This window comes from Ovis aries, chromosome 2 (genome assembly GCF_016772045.2).
Source record: "Ovis aries strain OAR_USU_Benz2616 breed Rambouillet chromosome 2, ARS-UI_Ramb_v3.0, whole genome shotgun sequence".
NCBI classification, from domain to species: domain Eukaryota; kingdom Metazoa; phylum Chordata; class Mammalia; order Artiodactyla; family Bovidae; genus Ovis; species Ovis aries.
In genome coordinates this window covers 147,605,048-147,622,388 of record NC_056055.1, presented here as the reverse complement: position 1 = coordinate 147,622,388, position 17,341 = coordinate 147,605,048, and the positions used below count along the sequence as shown (strand labels likewise).

General features: G+C 34.9%; 1 protein-coding gene across 1 annotated transcript in view; it reads right to left on the bottom strand.

Annotated features, from left to right (window-relative positions):
* FAP (fibroblast activation protein alpha) overlaps positions 1–17,341 on the bottom strand; it is an 80,732-nt gene that overhangs the window by 42,080 nt on the left and 21,311 nt on the right. The window contains exons 5-12 of the mRNA XM_004004657.5: positions 17,198–17,272; positions 15,394–15,446; positions 11,509–11,581; positions 10,700–10,820; positions 9,650–9,804; positions 7,471–7,574; positions 5,534–5,669; positions 1,819–1,863 (exon numbers count right to left, since the gene is read on the bottom strand). Coding sequence (XP_004004706.3) covers positions 1,819–1,863; positions 5,534–5,669; positions 7,471–7,574; positions 9,650–9,804; positions 10,700–10,820; positions 11,509–11,581; positions 15,394–15,446; positions 17,198–17,272 — 762 coding nt within the window. The remainder of the gene's footprint in view (positions 1–1,818; positions 1,864–5,533; positions 5,670–7,470; positions 7,575–9,649; positions 9,805–10,699; positions 10,821–11,508; positions 11,582–15,393; positions 15,447–17,197; positions 17,273–17,341) is intronic.

The window sequence follows — 17,341 nt, the reverse complement described above, 5'->3', positions numbered from 1 at the left end:
AAGTTTTCAAATGCTGATTTAGGAATTATCTTTCTGGAAGGCAAGCTTCTGGTTGACCTAGAATCCAAAAAATTTAGAAAATCCTGTTCTTTCACTGACTTCTCTTTTTTCCTGTTACTTATACAATGTTAAAGAGTGAAATAAAACAGGATTTTTTTTTCTTTTTTTTTTTCCTGAATTACACACTTATCCTTGTTACCTTGTTAGGTGGTGCTAGTGGTAAAGAACCTGCCTGCCAGTGCAGAAGACATAAGAGATGCTGATTTTATCCCTGGATTGGAAGGATCCAATGGCACCCCACTCCAGTATTCTTGCCTGGAGAATCCCATGGACAGTGAAGCCTGGTAGGCTACAGTCCATGGGGTCGCAAAGAGTCGGACATGACTGAGAAACTTCGCTTTGCTTCGCTTCGCTTTTGGAAGGATCCCCTGGAGGAGGGCAGGGCAACCCACTCCAGTATTCTTGCTTGGAAAATTCCGTGGGCAGAGGAGCCCGGTGGACTATAGTCCATAGGGTCAAAAAGAGTTGGACATAACTGAAGTGACTTAGCCTGCACCCATGTACATTTACTTGCATAAAAAAATAAAGTAATAACTATTCTCTAGTTAGGGGCTTCCCTGGTGGCACAGACAGTAAGAATCTGCCTGCAATATGGGAGACTGGGGTTCAATCCCTGGGTCTGGAGGATCCTCTGGAGAAGGAAATGACTATCCACTCCAGTATTCTTGCCTGGAGAAGACCATGAACAGAGGAGCCTGGGGGCTACAGTTGGTGGGGTTGCAAAGAGTCAGATAAGACTGACCCCACAAAAATCTCTTAATGAAAAAAACTGAAGTACCTTTAACTGAAGATAGAAAGTAAATATATGTAAGCTAAAATTGCTGGATCTAGGAAAGTATACAAAAAATAGTTTTCAATACCTGAAGATGTTTACTTCACTCTCCATCTTAATTTAAATTTTTACAAGTCTTAACATCTCAGAATTTACTTCTGAATTCTTTATTGTCCCTTGTCTTGGGTTAATGTGTTAAATTAGATAAGAGTTTCTTTTTTCTTTGCATGTGTCCAAATCTCAGAAGTAGCTTTTCTTTTTTTTACCCAGATGTTAGTTGAATTCAACTACATATTTGTGATAAATGGTAACATTCATAGAATATTCATTTATTATTTGTCTTATTTTGTATTCTCTGTATAAGATATAAGATACAATTGGTGTTTTCCTAAAACATGATTTAGTTTTGCACAAAATCCTTATAAATCACTGAATAAATCTATCCAAAATAATACAGATATATATGATTACAAACTGTAACAAAACACACACTTCCCTAACTGATACCACTTTACTTAAAAACTAGAATAAATATGAGTATGTATGAGATTAATCTACTCATTTATTTATATAAAATATAATGAGAGGTAGGGTTGTCTCTAAACCAAGGATAGCAAATGTAATTATTTTTCCTGGATTCAAATGGCTAAAAGTTATCAAGATTATTTTAAGTAAATCAGGGATTGTGTTCCCTTTTGAAAAATAATATTTGTTACATTTTTAAAGAAGCAATATTAGCTATATATATCAGTTGGTTGAAAAAGTTAAGAACAGGACATGAGGTATATGATTCATTCTTAATAGAATTCTAGATATATGGACATTAAAATTGTCTGGCACAAAATTGCTGAAGGGATCACTACCTTTATGTTTTTTACCTTGTTATTTTTCTATAAAATAAAGTAGTGTCAGTTTGGATACATTTCAAATAGTCCTTTAATAGCTCAGAATTTCATTAAAAGATAAGGAAAAGATAGCAATCATACTCCACCAGCCCATCCAGTTCTGCTTTCTTCTATATGTTCCTGGGTCTAAGAGGAAAAAAGAAAAAAAAAAAACCATTAAATGAAACATAGTATTAAGAGGACAGTTTTTCCTAAATATAATCTGGACATTTGAACAAGTTAAGCTGGCTGGTCAGAGTGTACTACTGTTAGTCAACCAACTACATACTTGAGTTGAAGATGACTAGATTCAAAATCTTATACAACATCACTGTTGCATACATAAGGATGATCTGAGGGCTGTATCTTATTGCAAATCATTCATAATTCTGGCTAAATTTTCCATAAGTCAGTGACTGGAATTATGACAATATCCATGGAGACCTACCACAAACCAAACTGTTGTCATGTAGGTAAAAAGGCATTTCCCAGTGGAATTTAGGTTAAATTTTTTTTTCTTTCCTCAGTCTTACAAAGTAGCTAGAAATCTTAAAATTTGCACTGAATCTTATTTTTGGTATATACTTGAGGATAGTACAATAAATCCTTTATTGAACAAATACTTAATAAACCTAAAAATGAATAGAATTTTATAAACAGTTAAATGGAAAATATTCTAGATGAAATAAATAGCATAGATATGAGGCTAGCTTAGAAAACCACAAGTGGCTCAGTATAGCTGAGTGGGGCCTGACTGTGGGAAAGAATTAGAAGATAAGGGAGAATGTAGGGGCATCAGCAAAATCATGGAGGAAATTTTATGCCACAATTAGGAAGTTTGGATTTCTCCACTGGATAATAAATCCTTTGAAAGTTTTCAAAATCACAATTTGAAAAATATAATTGTGAACATGATACAGAGAATAGATAAGAAGTGGGTAACATAGTGGGAGGCTTCCCTGGTGGCTCAGCAGTAAAAAAATCTGCCTCCAATGCAGGAGATGTCGATTTGATCCCTGGGTTGGGAAGATCCCCTGGAGAAGGAAATGGCAACCCACTCCTGTATTCTTGCCTGGAGAATCCCATGGACAGATGAGCCTGGCGGGTTACAGTCTTTAGGGTCACAAAAAGAGTCAGCCATGATTTAGCGACTAAATAACGACATTGAAATGTTTGGAAAAAAGATGCTGAAGACCCAAATCTAGACAGTGGTAGTGAGGGTGGAATAGAGCAGATGTAGCCAGAGATATATAAAAGTTCAAATCCTCAGAATGAATTTGTGGGGCAATTTTCTTGTATTAGATAAAAATCACCTAGGAGAGTAACAAGGTGTTGGAACAGAGACTTAAGATAATTAGCAATCATTTACCTTCTGGTTTTGCTAGAACTTCAGGTAGGCTACATTTCCCAGGCCCCCATCCACTTGGATGTGGTCATGTGCAAGTTCTAACCCATAGCTTTCAAGCAAAAGTAACTGGTACTACTTCTATGTCTAACCTATAAAACCCTGTCCATACATATCCTCCATTCTTTTTTCACTCCCTTGCTGGATGTTGATGACCAGCTTTGAATAACCTTGGAATATCCTTAGAAGTTACTGGATGAAGACAGAAATGTTATCAACCTGGGTTCCTGAATGACTCTGTGGAGCAGAGCACCCATTTCCTCACCCTCACTGTTTCCAACTTACCTGGACTCACTATTAGATGGTTACATGAATGCGCAAACCTATTGTATTAACCCGCTGAACTTTTGGAAGGGTTAAATGCATTAACTTGGAGAATAATAAGGTTTCTAGAAAAGTCAGAAGAGGAAGGGCTAGAAAGAAACAGTAAACTAGAAAGAGAACCATGAGAGAGTGTATTGTCATAAGAAGCAAAGGAATAATAAATTTTAAAAGCACAGTTTGGATTTCAGAAAAAACAAGATAAGACTTGATAAAGTGAAATGTTTTATTCATCATTTCTAGATATTAAGATAAAATTAATTTTAATTCTCTTGCAGAGAACAATATGATGAAGGATGTTCCTCCACCAAACTATAAATTTATTAATACAGTTATATTACAAGTAATTATTGCCAGTTTCTTTTGCTTCTTTATTTTGGGTATGACTCCCAACATGAGTAAAGTGTTGCCACATCTCTTAACCTTAAATGTTGTTTGTTTTCAAAACTAAACACACACACACATATTAGTCATAAGTATGGTTACTGGAAAATTCAACTCTGTTGTTCTTAAATTTGAAAAATACATTCCATGTACTTACCAGACTATTTCGAAACTGCAGTTGTTTTGAAATTTTAAGGTTATTCAAACCTGGTATTTTAAACTTAATCACTGATTTTGGCCATAAAACTAAAGTTTATATTCCAGGGAATTCCACAACTCATTGAATGAGCATCTTATATATTCTGTCAGTTTGGATTAAGTTGTCTCAGATTTGATAAATTAGAAATTCAAATTCCAAAGCAATTATAGTTTTAAAAGCCTAGCTTTAAGAGCTAAAAATTTTATCTCAATGACCAATCTTATAAACTAATATAATTAAATCAATAATTCCTAGTGTTGAGATTCAATGAAGACATTAACAATATATTCACCCAATTGTTTCTATTTAACTAGAAAAATTAAATTTATTCTATCTTTTCTTTTTGTCTATGACACTGCATTAATGCCAAAAATCTTCTTGCTTTGTATATCAAAACATAAATAAGATAAAAATAAGCTTCTAGCATATTCCATCAAAATTAGTCAAGCTTCTTACAGACACAGTAGTGATTTAAAAATATTTTTAGCCTGAGTAATGTTGACTATTATAGTCCTGATATATTTCCAAACAGATTCATATGACTTTTTTCTTGCAAAACATAATGTCCTAATTTCTAGATGGAATTTAGTGTTTTACTTTGATTGCTCTGTGCTTTTTTCTTACTTTATAAAATAGGTTTATTCTATATTTGGTTTAATGAAACATTTCTTCATAATTAGATGTCTCATGAAATGTACCCATCAAATTTCCTATTTAAAGAAAACATTTTGTGTTTCTTAGTTTCTTATATGAGTACTTATGAACAGGCCTATTTTGAAGCTTTCCGATTGGAGAAGTAGCTTTCTGACTCATTAATTCAACAGATTATGTTTGGATTTGAGCAATAAAAACAATTAAAACTCAACAATAAATCTGTGCCTAGTTTTTTCTCCCTAAAATTAGCACAGTATTGAGTACTCTGCAAAGATAACAGGATAGCAGGATAATTAAATCTGTTTCATATGATTCTCAGTTACCTACTTTTGATTTTCAAATAGAAGTGTTTGGCTTTCTTTTGATAATATTTGTTTACTTTGGAATTCTTATTTTTCAATTTTGACATTGAATAGAACGCTTGCATTTGCAAATGCAAACATCACCGTTTGCATTTTTCTCTAATTCTTTTGAATAGAACACATATACTTCTTTAATGGATCCATCTTATGTTTTCATCATCATTATTTTGCTTTTTTGGACTGATAATGTTATAATCTCAAAAAGGACGGACTTCCATCGTAATTCAAAACCAGATGCCTGATTTTTGCAGTATAGCATTGTCATTTAATCTTTTTCTCCATTCACTTTCAATGCTAAAGTCATTCGAGAAAACAAAAGGTATCTTACTTGTCTAATAAAAATAATGAATCTTCAAATAGTGTGTTTTACGAAGAAATCAGGAGTTGAATGCAGCAATTCTGCTTTATAATATAAAATGTTAGCTATAAATAATTCCCCCTCTTGTACTTTTATCTTCAGAAATACACCTCTGTGGTTTTAATACAACATACCTTTGGACAGTTCCATGTGTGCCAGTCTTCCCTGAAATCACATATAGACAAGACTGAAACATTTTGGATTCTTTTTAGCCACTGCAAACATATTCGATCATCAGTAACCCACGTGAGCCAACTGAAATAATAATCACTGCAAACAAATCAAAACAGAAAGTCAGAACTATAAATCAATATCACATTCAAATAATTTCTTAATTTGTGTTTTCGAAAGGACATATTTTGTTATTCTGAAGCACTTAAGCCACAGGTAAGGAATGCAAAATATTCTTTTAAACACTAAAAAATTTAAATACACCTACTGAGCTTTAGAGAACATACAAGAGTCCACTGATCTAATAGAATTATTTTATAATTGAGTTTTATCCCCAGTTGGGATTTTAATATCTTAGGGAAAAAATTAAGACACAAGGCCAAAGTTATTGGCCAACCTAGTGGACAAAAAGCATGAAATTGCCTACTTTTCCATAGCTGAACTCAAGTTTTCACTTTTTAATTAAAAAAGAGCGAAGTGGATAAAAGACCATCTTTCTTTCCAGGCAGGTTTGTGTTGGAAGCTAAGTTTTATCTACAGGTCAGGGGTTGAAATTTGGGTTAGTATGATAATCAGAGATAGTGTATGCAAAGTAACTCAAACAGTGCTTGGCACAAAGTGGATGTCGGTGAAAGGAAGCAATGATTACTTGGCTCTGAGGGTGAACGTGTAGGGAACAACAATGTAAATAAGCCACAAAATGTTGGACCTTGTTATAAAAGGAATCGCAGGGCTACAAGGGATCTCTGGTTCAGAGTCTGGCTTTATCTCCTACCGGTTATACTACCTTGACTAACATATCTGTGCCTCTGTTTCTATATAATATGGGAATAATAACATTACCAGTATGAAAGGTTGCTGTAAAGATTTATAAGAATGCTTAAAATGCTTACAAACTATACATACAACATAGTGAGTATGTTAGATATTATTACTATATTGTTAGTGTATTACAGATACACAAATGATGCTTTCTTTCATTCCACTTGACTCTTGAGAAGAATGATGCATAAAAAAATCAGGTATATTTAGTCCAGTTTTCATCAACTAGATTAGTGTGGGGAATAATGGATAATTGAAAAAAAAAAAAAGAATTTTTGATTATCTGAGAGTGGATTCACCTTGGCAAAGTCTGGCAGAGGCCTCTGATGAGGTGTTTTTTCCTATTAATCAATCATCTGGCCCTGGCTGACCTTCCTTCCTGAAGCAGGAGAAGAGGAGTCAAGCCTTGTTCTGAGAGGATGTGGAAAGCAGTAAGGAGGCCAGCCAGGCAGGGCTTATGGACCCCTCCCCATTTTCCATGTCAACCAGAATGATGAGGATTAATCAGACAAGATCTCAATGGGTACCATGCTGGTACCTTTCACAGAAATGAAAATGCTTCTGTGCAGCTCTGCCTGCAGTTCATCCACAAACAGATAATGCTACAACCAGATCACTTCAAATAGACTGCATCCTAGTGAAAAACACTAATATTTGGAGGGGGTTGGCTTATCTTCTCCTGTTTGCCATGCACATATAATAAGCATGATCCACAAACGCTGGGAAAAAGTAGGCCAGACTTGAAGGAAGCCAGGCTGAGAGCATGCATACATTTTACTGTCTCCTTCTTCGTCCCTAGCTTACACTCACACATCCAAGGGAAGCACCACTTAGACTGAGTACTCTGGTCATCTGTACATGTATGTAAAGGGTTATATGTTCACATCAATTTTAAAAACTTTTTTGTGAATTTTAATTTTGCTATGTATTTAGCTTGACATGCTAATTTATTTATTTATTTATTTTTGTTGTAGCATAGTCATTGCAAACTCGCTAGAAAAGAAATGTAAACCCTGATGAAGAAATTTCAGTGCTAAAATTCAGTTTGAAAGGTGGAGAGCGTCAGAGATGAATATACCTTGAGGCTATCATTGCTGGTACTGGCACTTCTCTGGGACCTATATGCTCAGGGTAAGTGGCATCAATGATAAAGATCCGAACAACAGGATTCTTAGCTCCAGCCTGTGAAGAAAGTGGAGATAGATAAACTCACAAAATTCTAATTATCACCAACATTTTAAAGACACTTTGGAATTTAGGCGGATTTTTATAAGCTAATAATTGTTAGGTATATTACTGTTGAAAACATCCTAATTATAACGTTTACAAATTTCATTGCAGTGTACTTACAAATGTTGTGCAACCAGAGTGAAAATACATACTCTTAGTGATTAACGGGAGCTTTAATTCATAGGGAAAACTATTAGGGATTTTAAAATGCAGTTCCATAATCGACACTCTATTTCCTGACTTTTAAGACAGATAGTTTGCACTATTATTGTTATTATTAGGATAATTGTAATAATATTTCTCCATGTGCCAAGGGGAGTGCAGAAAGGAGCTTGATTTGGGGAAGGGAATGTAAAGAATAAATAATGAAAGATCTTTTTTGCTTTTACCCTATAATTTGATCTAGGACACTTACCAAACAGTCTACTAGCTGCTTAAATTATTACTGCTTTCAATGCTCCCAAATTAGGAAAATTCCACCTCAAAATAAAATGTCATGTGATTTACACTGTTCTTGCTTTGTGCTTTTTCCTTGTATATGCCCTAGGTTTACATGACAGTGTAGTTCATGTTCACATATCTTCTTAGAGTTCTGTTATTTAGCACAGAAAAAGAGAACCTTAAAATTGTCAAATAATTTAAATCCACAAAAATTAGGCATATAGGCTATATATATATAGTTGCCTCACTTCTCAGTCCAGGGTCAGATGTTCAGCAGCTTCAGCTTCAAAGAAACGGGAGAATTTGGGTCCTGACTCCTCTGTCAGTGTGAGTTGCTCCTGACTTCTGGGTTTCTTCATCTCTTCCTGCTCCACACAACCTTCTAAAGATCCAGGTTCTTTTCCATCTTTTGGGTTCCAAGGATCATACCTCTCACTTCCAATACCTCCAGCTTTCAGACTTAACACACAACCTTTGAAGGATCTTCTACCTAAACAGACACCCTCCCCCATACTCATTTCCTTTTCTCATATGATTTTTAATATAAGTTTTAGACTATCTGGAATTTCTATTTCTCTCACTGTGGCCACTTTGACTTGCTTCAGAATCCACTTGTGACTATGCATGTCCTTCCCATCTTTGTCAATATAGGGACCTCTATAACAGAGTTCCCTTTGGCAAGGAAAAACAACAGTGACTTAAGAACAAAGAATTACATTCTAAAATCACTTCTACTCCTCATGCCAGAGAAGAATTTGTGATTTGATCTTTCAGATTTCTTTTCTAAGTTAACTCAGAATACGACATTTCTCCACTGTGACATGGCCATTCTGGTGGAATTTATTTTCATGAGGCCTCTCTTGAGACTGCATGTGAAGTACATAAGCTAAGAATTTTAGAATGTTTATGTAAGAAACATCAGTTCACAGCATGTCTAATTCCCTCAGAGAAGAACCTAGGCTCATAAACTTAAACTAACATGCTGCTGCTGCTGCTAAGCCGCTTCTATCGTGTCCGACTCTGTGCGACCCCATAGACGGCAGCCCACCAGGCTCCCCTATCCCTCGGATCTTCCAGGCAAGAATACTGGAGTGTGTTGTCATTTCCTTCTCCAATGGATGGAAGGGAAAAGCGAAAGTGAAGTCGCTATAAATGTCCAGAAATGACCATAACTCCTACTTGCTTTGACCTGACAGGAACATCACATTCAACGTCTTAATTTCCCATTCTAGTTTGCATTTAGATCAGAATTCAAAAGGAATTGCAAAACAGAACTTTACCCTGAATTTGGAGCATGAAGTAAGAAAAAAATTAAAATTAAGTTAAGCTTGTTTTTCCTCCATGATCTAGACCATATGTTTTTCAAAGACTGCAATGGATTTTGCAAAGACTACTTCATCCAGCACAACCAGATGTCCAAAGCAACAGATGTCCACATAAATAATAGAGCACAGTACAATGTTTGCCTTACAATGCACAAGGATAAGAAGCTCTCCAAACTTGTTGATTCCACCTCTATTCACGGTATTGGTTGCTCATTTTGACAGCAGGGAAATGGAAGCATCTGCTAAAAGTATTCCACATACCTTTGGGTATGGAATATTTATTGTTCTAGGATATTGTTCATCACCATAATAGGAATAGGCAATAACTGGTATCTCTGTGTCATTAAATTCTGCGTACGCCAAAAATTTTCCATTAGGAGACCACCAGAGAGCATATTTTGTAGCAAGCATTTCCTCTGAAAAATAAATACTAGCATATTATTATTAGTTACTGAGACGGCTTACTCAAATTCATTGTAAATACTTCAAAATACATTGTATATAGCCATTTACTAACTGAAATAATTTATTTAATGTGGATGTGATATATATCATGCTTTGGTTATCAAAAGATGAATAATCTGGGTATAGAGGAATAGTTTAACCTTATACCCTATATCAAACATCAATTAGTCTACTGGGGAATTGACATTAGTCAGGAATGTATTTTTTAAAATAAAGTCTCAACAATAATTAATTTTCCGATTGGGGGGAGCTTCTTTACAGTCATCTAAAGTAGCCAAGACAAGGAAAACCATACTTATACTACAGAGCAACATAAATTTGAAAGTTAACTTTCTGTTCTGGGAATATTAAAAAAAACAGTTTATTTAGTTTTATATATATATATATATTTAACAAAGGTAAAGACTAGAAGACCTTTTAAAGTCCAGTTAAGTCCTGGATCCTACATGAGCTAAGAAAGAGGACAAAATTCACGACAGCATTGAGAACTAAGACTATTTTCCTGCATAACAATATAGACAGCTCTTTAGTTTTGGATAAAAGGTTTATTTTGCAAGAAAAAATAAACCTGAGAAAATATACTCACACTGCTTCTAAGGACCATATACTTCTTAGAATATAAATTATTACTACTGCTTTATAATGCTCATGAAAATAAATTCCACCAGTCTGATAACAAGATTTCGTTCTTTCAGAATATGCACGTCCTGTTCATAACCTGATAACAGCTTTCAGAAATGCCACCCTCATCACAGTAACATACCACTCATTTAAATGTTACTAAATGCGTGTGATTATTTTCAATTAAAAGCCTAACCGCAGCAGAAGAAAAAGAATATGACGTACCTTCATAAACCCAGTCTGGGATACCATTAAATATTTTATTTTCTTTTCCATTATATGTTATTTGAAAAGGTGGGTCTTCTGGTCTTTGTTTCAGATAGATATTGTTTTGATAGACATATGCCTAGGTGTGGTGGTAAGTTAGTTAACAAGGAGAAATTTCATAAGAAACACAATAAAGTTTGCATATTTGTGTTAATTATTCACCTAATACTTTTTAAAAAGTGATAATCCAGATATGAAAAGACTCACAACTAAGATACCATTTTAACAGGTCAAAAAATACCAACCAACTCACATTAACATTATTTTTAACATATAAAAGTTATGATTTTAAAGTCTATATATTAAAGAATAATGTCTGCTATTATATTAGTTGCTTTTATTAACTAAGTAAATAATTGTGTATATTAACAGAAAGTCAAATAAATCTCTGAATATTAATAGCTAGCCAGATCTAATCTTTATTTAGAGTCCTTAAATAAGAGCTTGGACAAAATTTCATGTTGTCTGAAGCTAGTCTGGGAAACTTGTGAAAACCATATTTTTCCTGAGCTTTCTGGCACAACGCATTCTGGCTGAGTATAAGGATAAAGTTTTTGACTGCGATATTTAAAGAAGTCTATCCATGAGCTTGAGATTTTGCGGAATTCTCAGATGGGTTTCAATTTATCTAAACTCTTCCCATTTTTAACCACTTAAAATAGTCATAAATGTATTTTTTTTCAGGCAGGGAAATTTAACAAAGGCCAAAATCAAATGGCTCCTCTTTTATTTAAATGATTAAACACTTCTATAATTTAAACACTTACTAATTTACTCCCAACAGGCGACCAGCATAAATACTGAATTGGACGAGGAAGCTCATTTCTTCTTATAAACTCCCTAGAAGAAAAGAAAGAAGGAAAAAAAAAATAAATGAATTTTGCTGTTCAGTGCAAATAATAGGTATGAAAAGAAAAAAAATTAAAAAAAATAAAAATAAATGCATCATCATCTATGCTCCTGCAAACCTAATAGAAAGAATGTGATATAACACGAGACAGAAGACATGGGGTGGTAGTTGCAGTGCGTCACTAGTTCATAGGTCATTTAATATCTCTGGATCTCAGTTTTCTGACCTTTTATACTGAGGTGAATGGATTAAATGTTTATAGACTAAGTGGAAATACCTCGAGAAATTATCTAATTGAATCTCCCTAGTCTTGTGAAAATAAACTGAAGATTAGAGAAATGATAGGACTTAAAAAAAATAATATTGCTGGTTCTTGGCAGACCCCTCATTAAACTCAAGTCTCTTAACCCTCAGAACTGTAAAATTTGTACACACCAGGCTGAAATGGTCGCTAAAGAGACTTCCAGCTCTGAAATTCTATAATTGTGCTAAAGTTTAATATGTACTCTTCCACATTTTCATTCACAACCCCCATCCCTGTGAATGCATATGCATTTCAAATTTTTGAAAATAAGATGCCATTTGACAATCTCCCCAGGGATCTGACTTGAAATCAGAAAAGGAAAGGAACATCTGATCTCAAGCTAAACTGAAAAACAGATCATATACTGGGCAGTATGCCTTAAGCTTGAAAGTCCTCCACCCATGGGGAAATTTCAAATATGCATGCTTGTGTGCTAAGTCGCTTTAGTCATGTCCGACTCTTTGTGACCCTATGGACTGTAGCCTGCCAGCCTCCATCTGTCCATGGGATTCTCCAGGCAAGAATACTGGAGTGGGTTGCCATGTTGTTCTTCAGGGGATATTCTCAACCCAAGGATCAAACCCGCATCTCTTACGTCTCCTGCATCGGCAGGCGGGTTCTTTCCCATGAGCGCCCCCTGGAAAGCCCAATTTCAAATATACTGCTGCTGCCGCTGCTGCTAAGTCGCTTCAGTCGTGTCCGACTCTGTGCGAATCTCACTTTGATGCTTCAAGTCACCCTGAAAATACTCAATTGACTGGCTTGCACCGTGGAGATTTTGTAGTTCTTCAGCAAGAATATGTTCAGACTTTTATAAGTGTTAAAGAGTCATAGGATATCGTGTTTAAATTTTGACTATTATCTTCTTGAAGATGAAATGAATAGTTTCATCAAGAATGCTTGTGTGGAGATGCAAAACAAGACTTGCCTCCAACGTATAATGTGAGGCACCTGAAGGAAGACTCCCTGTTTGCCCCCTCCAAAAGCATCTCTCCAACCTGACATAGGCTTGCTATTTCTATTTCTCCCATCATTTTAAAGTCTGGACACTTGTGAACACTTATAACACATGTTACCTTGATTTAACTTATCACATCACAAAGTATGATGCGGCCTAGCAAACATAAAGTATATAGAGGCCTAGAAAATAACGAGGGAACATGGCACTGGACAGATCAGCTTTGATTGTAGAAAAAGTGATGCCCACAGAGGAAGAATGTTGGTGTTGCAGTGGGAATCCTGATCGTAGAAGGCATTTTATGAGCACCAGGCCACTAGAATGTTCTGAACAGATCATCATAGGAGGGCAGAGGAAAAAGAATGTCCCAGAAGAGGACATTCGCCCCAATTTACTGCTCTGTCTCAAATCAGTGTCCATGTTACCTTGACATCGTAACATGCTTTAGGTTTCCATATCCCATGGAATCATCTATGCAATCATGCAGACAAGCTGAAAATCTCAGCCTATAGTCTCTTCATGGCTGGCAAGCCACCACAGCAGCCACTGTCTGTTTTACAGTATGAGAGAAAATGGGGGACGGTTCTTTACAAAGGCTTTCATCTCTTCAATTACCCTTCCCTTGCTTGAAACCAGAACTATCCTCATCTTCTCTAAGGTAGATTTTTTTAATAAAATTTTCAGAGGGACATAGAAGACTTGGAATGAATGATATTCAGTCTTGCCTTGAATTTCAACAAATTTGTCATTCTTCACTCCTTAAATTATGGTGTATTTACCGGACCAAAAAACAATCTGGCAAATTAGATAGTTGTGCGGGAAAACAAATAAAACAGTGGTTTGATTAAATTCACTGCACAAAAGCTAAATATTTAAAATGCTTCTAGGCCATGAAGTTTATAGAGACCATGATTAAAATACTAGTATTGTCATCTTGTTTTGGAATGTTATTTAATTTGGTGAACCTCCACAGAGATAGGACTTCGAGAATTTTTAAATGATTAAAAGAAAAACAAGGAAATGATTAAAGCCTTGAGAAATTCTACTGAAAGGGTAAGATTTCCATCTCACTAAAGATTTTGGTATAGAGTTACGACCTATAGGTTACCACCTATTTGTGTCTCCCTGTCATATGTCTCTCTGTGCTTGAGCTCATTTGCATCTGATCCTTTTCCACCCTTTGAACTGTAGCCCACCAGGCTCCTCTGCCCATGGGATTTTCCAGGTAAGAATACTGGAGTGAGTTGCCATTTCTCTACCCAGGGGATCTTCCCTACCCAGGGACTGACTCTGTCTCCTTCATTGCAGGCAGATTCTTTACCCAATGAGCCACTGGGGAAACCCACATAAGAGTTGCTCAATAAACACTTCTTGACTTTCTCAACAATGTGGATACAGAGGAAAAGACTCAGTGTATTGGATGGATTTAGAGTCTACATTATATAGCAGATCCTATTTCTTAATTTGACAGTTTAAGAAGATCAGAGTTATTCTTTTCTGAAAGTAGAAAGAATTTAAAAGAAGTAGAAAGATAGTTGTCTTTAAATTTTTGTGCTTTTACTGGACAAAAGGGGAAATAGACTGTAAGATTTTTAATACCCTTTCAAGCCATATAATTATTTTCCCTTTTATATAACAGCAAATAAGATATCACATTAAGATGAGTAACTAAACCAATTCATTGTCCATATTTAGAGTGATTTTTCTTAAGTGCAAATCTGATCATGTCATTTCCCATTTAAAACCATTCAGTGATTCCCTATTGTCATCAGGATGAGAACTAAACTCTTCTTAATGGTTTCCTTATTATTATTTGACGTGTGATTTCTGGCCTCAATTCCTTCCCAACCTTACACCACCTCCTATTAGTAAGCATGCCCTCCTCCAATTTCAACTCAACTGACCTACTTTGAATTTCCTGAACACTCTGTGCTCTCCCTTTCTTTTCAGGTCTTTCGTGTTGTTGCTTCTGTCGGAAATTCCCTCAGTCCTTTGCCTACCTACTCATTCTTTTAACTTTTTTTTAAGCTGTAAATATTTCAAAAAATTAAACAGAGATACAGAAGACAATATAATAGATGATAATTTACCCATGTAAATTAAAAGTATTAACTTTTTACATTTAAAAACAATTAGCATAATATTAATTAAATTTAGGTTAAATGCTACATTTCCCTCCCTTCTGCTTCCTTCCATTGAAGGAGCCCCTCTCCCCAACACTGTGTATCATTCCCATGCATTTTTGGTACTTTTATAGATATGTTTACTTTCATAAATTAGAAATTTATAATTAGGTGTTCAAAAGTAGGAAAAACAAAACTATGTTTTGTATAAAAATGTTAAGATATCAGTCAAATAAAAACAGGTGAATATTCCAAGGAAGTATTTCTTTGAATTTCTCAAGTTGCATAGGTATATGTTTATTATAAAGACGTAAGAAACTAAGATTAGAAATGAGATAACACAGTCAATCTCAAATTAGAGTCTGGAGGCTCTATATGAGATTGAAGTTGTGTTAATAAAAAGACATGACATTTTACCCGTTTGTAAGGTCGTAGATGTGATATGTTGCTGTGTAAGAGTATCTCCAAAGCTGTCAGGAAAAAAAGAGGCAAAGACAAATTATGATTCACAAGAGGCTCAGATCAATAAGGTAGAACCATAGATCACTGAGTTCAAGGTTCAGAATTATAAAAGAACTGTTTTCACAAAGCACTAGGAAAGAGATGTTTCAATTCCAAATGAGTGTCATTTAAAGAGTTTTACTGTAGACTTCTGTGCTGTTCATCCAAATTCCAGAACTAATCTCAGCAGTGATTCAACCCTTACTCCATAAAAAGTATATCCAAAGACATTTCTTAATATAAAAATCTTTTCTCTAACACACTCTATTCTAAAAATTGTTCCCTTTCTACTTAAGCTTGATTGAAGTAAAATTACTACAATTTCCAAGTCCTGTAAGGATTACCCTGTACCTGAGTAATGATTATAATACCCTATAAAACTGGGTAAAGCTAATTTTATCCATCATATAGTTTTCTTGTAAAATGCTTGCTTTTTTTGAGCGTAGTTTTTTAAAAATAATAGATATTGAAAAAATTAATTAAAAAAAAACAAAGAAAAAGAAAAAAAAAGAAAATGCTATTTTTTTCATTTTTTATCTGTACTGTTCAGTTCAGTTGCTCAGTTGTGTCTGACCCCATGGACTGCAGCAGGCCAGGCTTCCCTGGCCACCACCAACTCCTGGAGTTTACTCAAAGTCATGTCCATTGAGTCAGCGATACCATCCAACCATCTCACCCTCTGTTGTCCCCTTCTCCCCCTGCCTTCAATCTTTCCCAGCATCAGTGTCCTTTCAAATGAGTCAATTCTTCACATCAGCTGGCCAAAGTATTGGAGTTTCAGCTTCAGCATCAGTCCTTCCTATGAATATTCAGGACTGATTTCCTCCATGTCCAGTTCTAACTATTGCTTCCTGACATGCATCTGTACTGTAGTTAAGTAAACAAATCAAGTATTATTTTGGATTTTATTTCTTAAAGGGCTTTCAACCTTTTGGCAAAGAAACTCCAGCATGTTGAAACATGTCTTTCTGAAGATTGCAGGTGACCAAGACCTGGTCCAAGGGAAAATAACCAGCTGTCTGAACAATGAGGGAGGGGCAAGCTTGACTGTTCATTCTCTGCATTTAGGGAGTTTTGCATCTCAACTAAATTTGAAAAATGGCAGTTAAAAAAAAAGGTTCTTGATCTCAAAGTAATTATTAGAAGTTGAATTTGGTATAAATTCTTTGGCCAGTAAAAGTAAAAAAAAAAAAAAAAAAAAGGTGATTATCTTCCCTCTACAACCTCATTCAGGAAGGGGAAATTAAGTAAGGCTAAATAGACCAGCTATGGATACTGCTACACTACACTAGGCTTTCAAAGACACAGATTAAACCGTGGTCTAACCACTGACTGTATATTATTTTGCTTGAGCAAGTGAGTTAAATAAGCTACATTGTGATAGTTCCATTTTCAATAATAATAAATATTTAAAAGGTTAAAATATGTGAGAATTGACTAATGATTTATGATATCAAATAACATTTTTATGATGAATGTCAGTGCCCCCAAAATAAGTTTTTCCCTCAGGATGAAAGTAATTTTTAATACTTGATAACCAGATAAGAATGCCAAATTCTGAATTACTTGTATGTTACTGTTATGCTTTAGGGATTCAACTAGAATTGCATTAATTTCTCAAATATTTAGAGATAAAGAGACTCTTGTTTCCTCTTTTCTAGACCAGTCTTCGGGTTAATAGGAAATATAATCAGACAAATCCAAATTAAATCACCAATACCTTTGAATAATCACTTTCTAGATATGCAAATTGCCGATCAGGTGATAAACCATAATTTGAAGCATTCACACTTTTCTGAAATTATGAAGAAGTTGATTAGAATACAGAAAAAATAACAGAGCCATATACATTTATAGTTCAAAG